General features: G+C 40.8%; 1 protein-coding gene across 1 annotated transcript in view; it reads right to left on the reverse strand.

Moving 5' to 3' along the window:
• Positions 1-12,680, reverse strand: part of CFAP61 (cilia and flagella associated protein 61) — a 267,633-nt gene that overhangs the window by 60,151 nt on the left and 194,802 nt on the right. Inside the window, exon 22 of the mRNA XM_005865983.2 lies at positions 8,715-9,007. Coding sequence (XP_005866045.1) covers positions 8,715-9,007 — 293 coding nt within the window. The remainder of the gene's footprint in view (positions 1-8,714; positions 9,008-12,680) is intronic.

Below are 12,680 nucleotides of genomic sequence, written 5' to 3' on the forward strand. Positions count from 1 at the left end.
GTGTGTGTGTGTGCATGTGTGTGTGTGTATGTGTGTGTGTGTGTGTGTGAGAGAGAGAGAGAGAGAGAGAGAGAGAGAGAGAGACTACTGTTTGCTACGAAGAACAAATTATGATCAACCAATGTCACTCTTTTATTTTTTTATCACTCAATCTAGATATCCAGTGGAGAGGATGCCAAAAGATGAAATAGCTATCATAAGAGTCAATATTTTTTTTCCCCACAAAGAGGTTTACAATTCATGGGACACCACTTTCCCCATTCTTCTATATTTTACTAGTTTTATTTATTTATTTATTTACTTGCTTATTTATTGTTAATCCTCACCTGAGGATATTTTTCCATTGATTTTTTAGAGAGAGTGGGAAGGAGGGGAAGAAAGAGAGAGAGAAAGACATCCATGTGAGAGAGACATTGATTGGTTGCCTCCCGAATGGGGCTGGGAATTGAGCCTGCAATCCAGATACATGCCCTTGACTGGAATAAAACCCACAATCCTTCAGTCCAAGGGCTGACACTCTATCCACTGAGCCAAACTGGCTAGGGCTCATTCTTCTATATTTAAAATAACTCTATCTCAGCCCCCTTCCATTTTCCTCTTCTTATTCATGTGTCTGACATTTAGGTCTCTCTAGGTTCCTTCTTACAGTCACCTCATCTAATCTTGAGTTGTCAAATTGCCCCATCATTCCTGGCCTTTTAAACCCCTAAAGCCTGACCTGTCAGATGCCCCAGAGAAGATGAGAGCTCCATCAGCCTCAGCATCTAGCATGTCTGGGCTCCTCCCTTGTTGCTTTCTGCCCTGATATGGCACACAGTCATTGAATAAATATTTATGGAGTACCTACCAAAGGTCACAAAGCCCTCTACATACTCCTTAGAAGTGATCTGCATGCCCTCCCCCCATTCTCTGCCCAAATTTCAATGCTTTCTCAGGCTCATATGAACATCTTCTTCTAAGTTGATGTTGAACATCATTAAAACAGTGCAAGTTAGTTGTTTTTAAGCCCTTCGTTGTGGTTGAAGCAGTTGAGATAAGTTTAATCATTTTATTTTTACCTAAATATAGTTTGCCACCTTATTTTAAACATGCTAAAAATAAAAACATGATATGGATCCTCATAATCCTGATGGCTGCCTCCCTGCTTCCTTCACAAGCTTGCTTTACCCACCTTACTTGCCTCGTTCTGTATAAAAATTAGCTGTTCTAGACCAAAGGTAACCCTCTTTCACATCCCTTCCCTACACCCATGAATGGTACATGAATGATTTTTAATCCTGTGGTAGAGACTAGTCATGCATAACTATGTAAATTTAAATCTAAATTAATTAAAAGTAAACAAACTTTAAAATCCAGACCCACAGTTGTACTGAGGCAGGATAGTAAGAAGCTAGGGAAATTCCTAGGCAAGTGGAATAGGGAAACTGAGACAAGATAATTAAACAAGGCCAAACAAATTGAACAACTTACCGCTAGCTAGTGAATTAAAAGACCTTATCTTCCCTAAATCAAGGACGGAGGAAATCAGGGGAACAAATAACAAAATCCTGATTGGAACCAGACAGACCCAAGATAAGAGTAAAACAGTAAAGTAAACCAAATAATAATCCCAAACTCTCCTCTACACTCATTTTGATGCATCAGCATATTAAAAACTCACCTGGAGAGCTGATGAATATTTTACGGAAATCCTCCCCTAAGATTCTCCCTTGCAAAAAAAAACATAAAAACCCTCAGGACAAAAACTCAGTGTGGTTTCGCTCTAGAGCAGTGGTTCTCAACCTTCCTAATGCTGCGACCCTTTAATACAGTTCCTCATGTTGTGGTGACTCCCAACCATAAAATTATTTTCGTTGCTACTTCATAACTGTAATTTTGCTACTGTTATGAATCATAATGTAAATATCTGATATGCAGGATGTATTTTCATTGTTACAAATTGAACATAATTAAAGCATAGTGATTAATCACAAAAACAATATGTAATTATATTTGTGTTTTCCGATGGTCTTAGGCGACCCCTGTGAAAGGGTCGTTCGACCCCTAAAGGGGTCGCGACCCACAGGTTGAGAACCACTGCTCTAGAGCATGCTCATGCCCCTTTTCAAGCATGAAAATTTTATTTCCCCCTAACTTTCAGGGTCCCCATGAGACTTGCAACCAGGGGAGCAGTGAGCAATGGCAACTCATGCTGGGCTTACCGCTGATCCTGTCTCCAAGGCCCCCTTTTTCTCTAACTTTCCTTTACTTCCCAGTTAGCTAATGGCAGCCCCACCTTGGCTCACTTCTTTCCTATAAATTCCTAGAGAGCCAAAGAAGAGCACCACCTAAGCTCTCTCTAGTTGTTTCCTTTACCCTAAAACCTTCCTTTGTTTCACTGTCCCCAGCTTTAATAAATGTACTTTCAAAATCACCTGGATTTGTACTGTGAAATCTTTCCTACATGAAGTCAAGAACTCACACACTACACTGAGGTAGACCCACTCTGGGCCCGGAGCCTCATCAGGTAACAGTAGTAGCTTATTTCAAACTAGAGGCCTTGTGCACAAAATACATGCATAGGGGTGTGGGGAGGGGTCCCCTCAGTCCGTCCTGCACCTTCGGGGGATGTCTGACTGCCTCAGGGGATGGGGATCAGGCCTAAACCAACAGTTGGACATACTTCTCGCAATCTGGGACGCTGCATATGCCAGTGACCATACTTTTCATAAAGGTGAAAGGCATCTTGCTGTTGTATGGGCAGCTACAGTTTTTTTCCCTGATTATAAGAAGTAGTACATAACATGATCCTTTTGAGGCAGTAGTACCATTTTCTCCATCTTATGGGTGGAAAAACTGAAGTAGAGAGAAGTTAAATAATTGGTTTTGTCACACAGTTATAAGTGTCAGAATCAGGGCTGACCACAAAATGGCCAAGCCAGAGACCATGCATGTTATCGTTGCATCATCCTGTTTTTTCAGTGTTAGAGTAGCCTTGCCAGGTTTTAATTTTTAAATCTAAGAGACTGTTCCCAATATATAGGGTAGGGTCCCTAGGCCTGGCCAACGATCAGGGCCAATCTGTGGGGCAACTGGTGGGCAGGGCGATTGGGCGGCCCCCCCACTGGCACCCGCCTTGGCTGGCAGCCTGGCACCGCCCCCTCACTGGCCCCGCCCCCCAAACACCGATGCCAGTTGCCTCCCCCTGGTGGTCAGTGCACATCATAGCAACTGGTCGTTCTGCTGGTCGTTCCACTGTTGGGTTGATTTGCATATTCGGGTTTTATTATATAGGATGCTAAAAAGCTACAGCTGTCTAGTTGCTGCCATATTGGACAACACAAATATTGACCATTTCCATCATCAAAGAAAGCTCTATTGGACAGTAACAGACTCAGGTCCATCATCTCAGTAAAGCCTTTTATTCTCACTCAGGGAGCCAAAAGGATCTTTCTCCTTTTCTCTGTGTCTGTTCATTCAGCTATTTAACCCTACCCCAGTTACTCCTGTCTCAGACAGCTTATTTCTTTTGAATCTCTAAAATTCTTCCTGTTTTATAACTCTTACTCAGTGACCAAAGGAAAATATTTTTCTCTGAGTCTGTCTCTGATTCTGAATCTGTCTTCTCACTCCTATTTTTTCTCTCTTATACTCTTTTCCCATCTATATAAAAATAGATTTCCCATTCATAAAAAATATAGAAGTGGCCCTGACCAGTTTGGCTCAGTGGATAGAGTGTCGGCCTGAGGACTGAAGAGTCCTAGGTTCGATTCCAGTCAAGGGCATGTACCTTGGTTGCAGGCACATCCCCAGTAGGGTGTGTGCAGAAGGCAGCTGATTGATGTTTCTCTCTCATCGATGTTTCTAACTTTCTATCCCTCTCCCTTCCTCTCTGTAAAAAATCAATAAAATATATTTTTAAAAAAATATATATAGAAGTGTAGCTGGGGTTTCAGTATGGGAGCACACTGACCATGAGGGGGCAGCTCCTGCATTGAGCATCTGCCCCCTGGTGGTCAGTGTGCCTCATAGTGACTGGTCTATCCGCCGTTCGGTTGATTTGCATATTAGCCTTTTATTATATAGGATGGTGTATTGCATTGACTGATTTTTAGATGTTAAATCAACCTCCCCTTCTTGCAAAAACTTAAGCCTTAAACAGAATTCCTCTAATGAATAGCCTATTTTTAAGAAGAGCTATTTGCCTAAAGGTCATGGGGAAAATGTAGCTAGAATTAAGATAGAGTCAGAGAGAGCAAGCATTTCACTGTGTTACATGAACACTACTTTTGCTATACTCACGAGTTTTGGTACGTTTAGTTTTTGTTTTAATTCATCTCAAAGAATTTTCTAATTTCCCTTTTTTATTTCTTTTTTCAATCCACTGTTCTTTAGAATTATATTAATTTCTATATCTTTGTGGATGTCCCAATTATCCTTTTTTATTATCGAAATAAATTGTATTATCTTCAGAAAAAAGTATAGAAAGCCATTTGATTTGAATTACAATTATATATAAAAAACAGCAGCATCAACCTCTTGAGCCCTCAAAAATGCTCAAAGTCCCCTCACTATCTCCACAAAAGTTCTTCTACCTAAACAATTCTTTTCCTAATTAAACCTACTTTTTGTTAAATAGCATATTCAATCTACTAATTCTTGTTTTCCTGAGTTTTTTAAAATTACTAGTATTGCAATGGTATTACTTTACACTGTTTTGGTGTAGGCATTCATAATTTGTCTGCCTTTGAGGTTTCATGAGTTTATGGACTAGATGGAAAAGCAAATCTAACACTGTTCATGGGAACATGTGCTTGAAGTTACAGCTCTCTCAAATACAATTCATGTGCTCCTGCAATGCCAACTGAATACTGCATATTGGATAAAACATGAAGTAAAAACATCTGGCCACACTGATGTTGTTCTAAATAAGTATTTAACACTACTTATATGTATAACTCAGATTAGGAAGAACAAAACTCCCTGGTTAGCAAATCAAGAGTCACCAATCTGATAAACCTCACTCAACATGCATTCTGACAAACACTTCTTTTTAACAAAATGTACCTTAATTTAAACTAAAAAACAAACACTTCACTCCTTTCTCCCACCTCCACTCCCTGCCTCTTGCAACCACCAATCTGTTCTCTATATCTATAAGATTGCTGTATTTTTCAAGATTCTACATTTAAGAGAGATCATACTGTATTTGTCTTTCTCTGTCTGACTTACTTCAATTAGCATAATGCTCTCAAGTTCCATTCATGTTGTCCTAAATGGCAAGATTTCATTCTTTTTATGGCTGAATAATATTCCATTTTGTGTGTGTATCATGATTTATCATTCATCCACTTAGGTTGTTTCTATGTCTTGGCTACTGCAAATAATCTACACTAATAAAAGACAAAGATGCTATTCTCTGTCTGACTTACTTCAATTAGCATAATGCTCTCAAGTTCCATTCATGTTGTCCTAAATGGCAAGATTTCATTCTTTTTATGGCTGAATAATATTCCATTTTGTGTGTGTATCATGATTTATCATTCATCCACTTAGGTTGTTTCTATGTCTTGGCTACTGCAAATAATCTACACTAATAAAAGACAAAGATGCTACTAGACCGTACCTTTGCCACACCCATCAGCCAATCAGAAAGTATGCAAATTAACCCAACAAAGATGGCCGTTAAATTTGCAGGCACAGGTCGGGCTGAGGGATACCCCCCACGCCCCCCTGCCAGTGCACAAATTTTTGTGCACTGGGCCTCTAGTGCTATAATAAATGTGGGGATGCATATATCTTTTCAAATTAGTGTTTTCATTTTCTTTAGACAAATACCCAGAACTGAAATTGCTGGATCATAGGGTAGGTCTTTTTTTAATTTTTAGAGGAGCCTCCATACAGTTTTCCATGGTGGCTGCTCCAATTTACATTCCCACCAATAGTGCACAAAGTCCCTTTCTCCACATCCTCACCAAAACTTTTTATTTCTTGTCTTTTTTATAATAATCATTCTAATAAGTGTGAAGTGATATCCCATTGTGATTTTGATTTGCATTTTCCTGATTAGTGATATTGAGCATCTCTTCATGTGCCTGTTGGCCACCTATATGACTTCTTTGGAAAAATGCCTTTTCAGATATTCTGCCTATTTTAAAATTAAATTGCTTGGAAGTTTTTTGCTATTGAGTTATATGAGCTCTTTATGTACTTTGGATATTAGCTCATCAGACATATGATTTGCAGTTATTTTCTTCCATTGAGTGGGTTGCTATTTCATTTTTTTATGGTTTCCTTTGCTATGCAGAAGCTTTTTAGTTTGATGTAATCCCACTTGTTTATTTTTGCTTTTGTTTTTGGTGTCAGATTCAAAAAATGATTGCCAAGACCTAAGCTAAGGTCTGGCCAGCATGTCTCAGTGGTTGAGCGTTGACCTATGAACCAGCAGTTCACATTTCGATTCCCAGTTGGAGCATATGCCTGGGTTGTGGGCTCAATTCCCAGTGCGGAGCATGCAGGAGGTAGCCAATTAATGATTCTCTTTCATCATTGATGTTTCTATCTCTCTTTCCTTCTCCCTTCCTCTCTGAAATCAATAAAAAAATTTTTTTAAAGACCTAAGCTAAGGAAATTATCACCTTTGTTTTCTTTTAGTAGTTTTATGATTTCATGTCTTATGTTCAAGTTCTTAATCCATTTTGAGTTAATTTTTGTGTATGGTGTAAGACAGTGCTCCAAGTTCATTATTTTGCACATGGCCATCCAATTTTCCCAGTGCCATTTATTGAAGAGACTATACTTTCCCATTATATATATTTGGCTTCTTTGTCATAAATTAATTGATTACCCATGTATAGGCTTATTTCTGGGCTCTCTATTTTGATCTATGTGTCCATGTTTATGCAAATACCATACTGTTTTAATTACTAAAGCTTTGTAATATAGTTTGAAATCAGGGAGTGGGATGCTTTCATCTTTCTTCTTCCTTCTCAAGATTGCTTTGGCTATTCAGTGTCTTTTATGGATCTATACGAGTTTTAGTATTGTTTGTTCTATTTCTGTGAAAAATACCATTGGAATTTTGACAGAGATTGCATTTAATCTGTATACTGCTTTGTGTAGCATGGACATTTTGACAATATTATTAAATCATTCAATCCATGAGCATGAAATAGCTTTCCATTTATTTGTGTCTTATTCAATTTTTTTTTCATGAATGTCTTATAGTTTTCAATATACAGGTCTTTCACCTCCTCGGTTAAATTTATTCCTAGTTATTTTATTCTTTTTGATACAATCTTAACTGGGGTTGTTCTAATTTCTCTTTGTGATAGTTTGTTATTAGTGTAAAGAAATGAAACAAATTTTTGTGTATTGATTTTGTATCCTGCAACTTTACTGAATTCGTTTATTCTAAGAGTTTTTTAGATAGAGTCTATAGGGTTGTCTAGACATAATATCATATCATCTGCAAACAGTGATATTTTACTTCTTCCTTTCTAATTTGGAAACCTTTTTTTCTCTCTTTCTTGCCTAATTGTACTGGCGAGGACTTCCAAAACCATGTTGAGTAAAAGTGGCGAGAATGGACATCCTTATCTTGTTCCTGATCTTACAGGAAAAGCTCTAAGGTTTTCACCATCAAGTATACTGTTAGTTGTGGGCAGAAAAACACTTTTTTGTGCAAGGCCTCAAGATTATCTTGGTGAAAAAGATAAACATGGAGTTTATAATCTAATTGAAGAGATGGATGCCAAGGAAATCATCTCAAAGATAATCAGAGAATTTCAGACTGGAATGAATACTGTGTAGAAAGGAAGGTATTACCAGTTGAATAAAAATGGTAATCTCCTGAACTGGCAACTCTGAGGCTACAGGTTGCAAGTTGGGCTGTTACACTCCCCCCACCCCCCCAAAAAAGGCACTCTCTATATCTCCTATGTCTCTATTCCATGGAGAAAGACTCACTATTGGTATTTCCAGAATCTTAAGAGGTTAACAGCAGCATAGACTTAAGGGCCCTGCTGACCTGGGTTGGTATCCCTGCACACTGCCTACTTGGAGCCACCATGTTCTCGCCTGTAAACTGGGATGCTTGCCTTTACAGAGCTGTTGTGAGGCGGTGACAGAATGCACTGCAAGCATTCAGCACTGTGCCTGGGACATGGCAAGCTCTCAATGTTGGCACTAAATGGTTGACATTCCTTCCATGAAGAGGCAAGGTCTAATTCCCTCCCCTTGAGTATACTAAGTGTCAGCCTTAGTGAGGCGTCTAGTGACTACAATGCAGGTGCAGTGATGCCACTTGGCTTCCGAGGGTGGGGCAGGAAAGGTGATTCATTCTCTCTCTCTCTCTCTCTCTCCTCACCCCCAGTTGCTCTTAGAACCAAGTCACCATAGTAAGAGGAAGTCCAGTCACATGAAGTGGCCATTGATAAGTGCCCTGGTCACAATTGCAATTTAAGTTCATCTAGCTTCAACAGCCAGACATGGGTGAACATAACCTCCTAGAAGATTCCAGCCTCACCCATGGTCTGACTTCAACTACATGAGAGACCTCCAGGGAGAACTGCCCAGCTGAGCCCCCAGGACCACTAAGTTTGTTACTCAGCAATAGAAAAACTGAACAATTAGAAAACAAACCCCCAAATCGTGACTGTAAATTCACCATCCACCATCTTTCAGACCTCAAGTCCTGAGGCAGTGAGCGAGGGAGGTTCCCTGGACCGACTTACGGAGCACGGAAGTTTGAAAGGCTTGGTGAACGTGGTGAAGCTGGCGCTGCGAATAGGGTCTGGGTCTTGGCCATCGTTCCACTGAGCCAGAAGCGCATCCAGGTGGATGGTGACCCCAGCTGCTTGCATTGCGTGTTCCACTGCGCTTTCCACCAAATAGTTGTTGATGCAGGTGATGTTGGAAGTGGGCGGGGGCTGCACCAGGTGGATGTTGGAGCCCTTCACGCCAAGGTGTAAGAGCATCTCTATTGTCGTGTAAGTGTCGAGTGTATTTCCATAGACAATGACATTCCCTAGAACAGGGGGGAAATGCTAAGATATACAGTTAAAAAACACACAACCTTATTAGTCAAATGCTAATAATGCCGAATTGCTCCCTGCAACCCTCTCCATTTTCAGCTGCTGGAAGCCAGTGGTGTTACCTAGCAACGGCGACCAAGATAATTTAGTAAAGAATTGGCACAAAACATCCCACAAAGTAGTCAAGTACTTTTAACTCAGAAGTAGGACATTCATTCATGTTCCTATGATTTGAAAGTTGAAATTATGCTAAATGAAACTGTCTAGAATACAACCTTTTATCTTGTTTTGTTCCCACTTTGGCACTTATTAAGGGGAAAACTACTAAAGTTTTCAATATATACAAGTTCTTCCTAAAATGAAAAGGACAATGGTAAAAAAAAAATTCATGTACATGATGGTATGAATATTTTAATATTTAAATGTTGAAACTTGTTGATCTCAAAGAATTTTTTTTTTTGAGAACTAAAGACTAAAAGATTCTGCTTTTCAATGGATGATTTTTATAAAGATTCAAATTCTGATTTTTAGAATTTACTGTGCCAAGACCCAGCAAAAGCGACCGAAGGATATTGTTTTGGTAAGTGAAAAGAAAATCATTATAATCTTGGAAGATTTCCCTTGTGTAAGAACATTGTGATGGTAACAGTTTATAATCTTCTTAAAAATACTACAAAAGCATATGCTATTCTACTAATCTCATCAGTTGTAAGATCAAAGATACTATTAAATGAGTGAAATGTATTTATGCTATTTACATGCTATTTTTGACATTGAATTGGCATTTTTTACCTTTTCACAAAGAAAGAAACTGCTGTAGACTTACAGTTTTCAGGCAAGCTGTAACAATTTACCCCAAATGATAGATCCATTGAATCAACCCCCCCTCCTTTACAATCCCGATATGAAAAAGGGATTTATGAAGCAAAATAAATGGCAAGTATATTTATTTAATTAGGTTGACTAAATTATGCAAAAAAAAATCTATTTCAATCCAAAATTCAAATAAAGGTGTAATGGCTTGTCTAATTTGCTTAGAAAAGAAGGAACTAGAATAACTTTCAGATTACTTCTCTGAGGATAACAGCGTTTAGGAAGCTCTCCCAGACTTCCTGTTGTTCAAATTTGGAACAGCAAGAGGGCACTGAAGCCAGGGGCAGGGTCCTTCCTTCTTGCCTTCTCTAGGAGGGTCCAACTTTGTGGCTAGTCCCTCTTCTATTCCCTCTTCTAATGCAACATTCACTGGTGAGCTGCATTTTCCTTGGCTGAAAGTGCTAATGTTTTGCTGAAATTACAGAGGCTCCCACCTGCTGTGAAACATGAATCCCGGTGTCTGGCACAATAAAGAGCCATCCTGGCAAAAAAGCCAAAACTTGAACCTCAAACTGTCAAATATTTGAGGTCTTATGTCCTTTTAAAATATGCATGCCAAAACAATGTTCATTTTCAGTAAAACCAATTTAAGTGTTTGGGCCCTAAATAACTTGGAGTTTAAGATTTTCCCAATCTCCTTCATGTTACCTTTTAGTAACTATACTGTGAGATGAGCTTTTTCATTATAGACTCATGGAAGGCCAGGCAATGCATTGTTGCTGGGGTTTGGAAAGCTGTACTGTCTGTCCATAGACTGTAGACAGCTGGAGAGGATGATACTTTTCAATTCAAAAGGTAATACATTTTATAAAACCTCTAATGTTTGAGTTAGATGTATATTTATAGCCTAACTTCTAAATATTTTGTCTCCCTTTAAGTTTAATTTAAAACCTCCCACTCCAAATATGAGACTTTGATGATCATAACAGTCAGCTCTTATCACAATAATGCTGCATAACAAACTATCCCCAGAACTCAATGTCAAATAACAACCAGCTGTTGTAGGTTGGCTCACACATCTGTGAGCTGGCTGATGTCAGCTGATCTGGCTCCAAGTTGTGGCTGGGGTCAGGTGCGTACCATGTCTTTCACCCTCAATGGATAGACAGATACCTGAGGCACATTCTGTTTATGGAGAAATGCAGGAGTCCAAGAGGGCAAGTGCAACTGCTCAAGCACTTTTCAAGCCTCCCCTTATATTACATCCTCTAACATTCTTTTTATCAAAGCGAGTCACATGGTCATGCCCATAGTCAAAGAGGCTGTGGTGGTGGGGGTTGAGACAGAGGCGGTTAGGGACGATGAGGCAGGCAGGCGAGTGGTTAGGGGCAATGAGGCAGGCAGGCAGAGGCGGTTAGGGGTGATGAGGCAGGCAGGCGAGTGGTTAGGGGTGATCAGGCAGGCAGGCAAGTGGTTAGGAGCAATCAGGCAGGCAGGTGAGTGGTTACAGGCGATCAGGCAGACAGGCAAGTGGTTAGGGACAATCAGGCAGGCCGGCAAGCAGTTAGGGGCAATCAGGCAGGCAGGAGAGTGGTTAGGGGTGATGAGGCAGGCAGGAGAGTGGTTAGGGGCAATGAGACAGGCAGGTGAGTGGTTAGGAGCGATAAGGCAGGCAGGCAGGTGAGCAGTTAGGAGCCAGTGGTCCCACATTGCGAGAGGGATGTCCTACTGTCTGTTTAGGCCCGGTCCTGCAAGGGTCAGGATGGGCCTAAACCGGCAGTCAGACATCCCCCAAGGGATCCCGGATTGCGAGAGGGTGCAGGCCAGGCTGAGGGACCCCCCTCCCTGTGCACGTATTTCTTGCACGGGACTCTAGTCTATATATATATAAAAGCCTAAGTGACTATTACTAGCAGAAGACCAGACAACTGGACAACCAGCAGTAGCTATGATGTGCAATGACCACCACGGTGCAGATGCTCAATGCAAGAGCTGCCCCTTGGTGGTCAGTGTGCTCCCACAGCCAACCTCCCGCGGCTGGCCAACCACCCGCGGTCCTTCCCCTTGGATGGGTGGCCCCAATGGGCCCTGATTGGGATTGGGTGAGACAGCCCTGATCAGCCCCAATCGCCAGCCAGGCCAAGGGACCCCACCTGTGCATGAATTTGTTCACCGGGCCTCTAGTATGCATATAAATTTCCCTGTTCATCTATCCCCACCCCTGCCTTCCTTCTGAGATTCATCAATCTGAATAACATTGTTATTATTAACTCAGATGCACATAATTAATTTTTCATAAGCCAACAGTGAAAATATAAGCATGGGGAGAATTCATAGAATAACCAAAATCTAGTAGACAAAGATTTTGATTATTCATTTTTTTTTGCATTTTGGGACCAATAAACCTAGGCATAGAAATATGATCACTTCTATTTATCGGAGTAATTTTACTAGTATGGATGGGGTAGACTTAGCATTTTTTTAAAAAAAATCCTCACCAGTGGATATTTGCAGGGACTTTACTCACATAATTAGGATATATATACTACACTATATATGTATAGTATATATACTACATTATATATATACTAGAGGCCCGGTGCACAAAAATTTGTGCACTCGGGGGGCAGGGGGAGGAGGGGCCCCCCAGCCCGGCCTGTGCCCTCTCGCAGTCTGGGACCCCTCGGGAGATAACGCCCTGCTGGCTTAGGCCTGCTTCCGGGTGACAGAGGGCAGGCCCAATCCCTAAGTGCAGCCCCTGGTCAGGCTCAGAGCAGGGCCGATTGGGGAGTTGGGGCGCCGCCCCGTCATGCACAGAGCAGGGCGGATCGGGAGGTTGCGATGCCACCCTCA

This window comes from Myotis brandtii, unplaced genomic scaffold (genome assembly GCF_000412655.1).
Source record: "Myotis brandtii unplaced genomic scaffold, ASM41265v1 scaffold217, whole genome shotgun sequence".
NCBI lineage: Eukaryota > Metazoa > Chordata > Mammalia > Chiroptera > Vespertilionidae > Myotis > Myotis brandtii.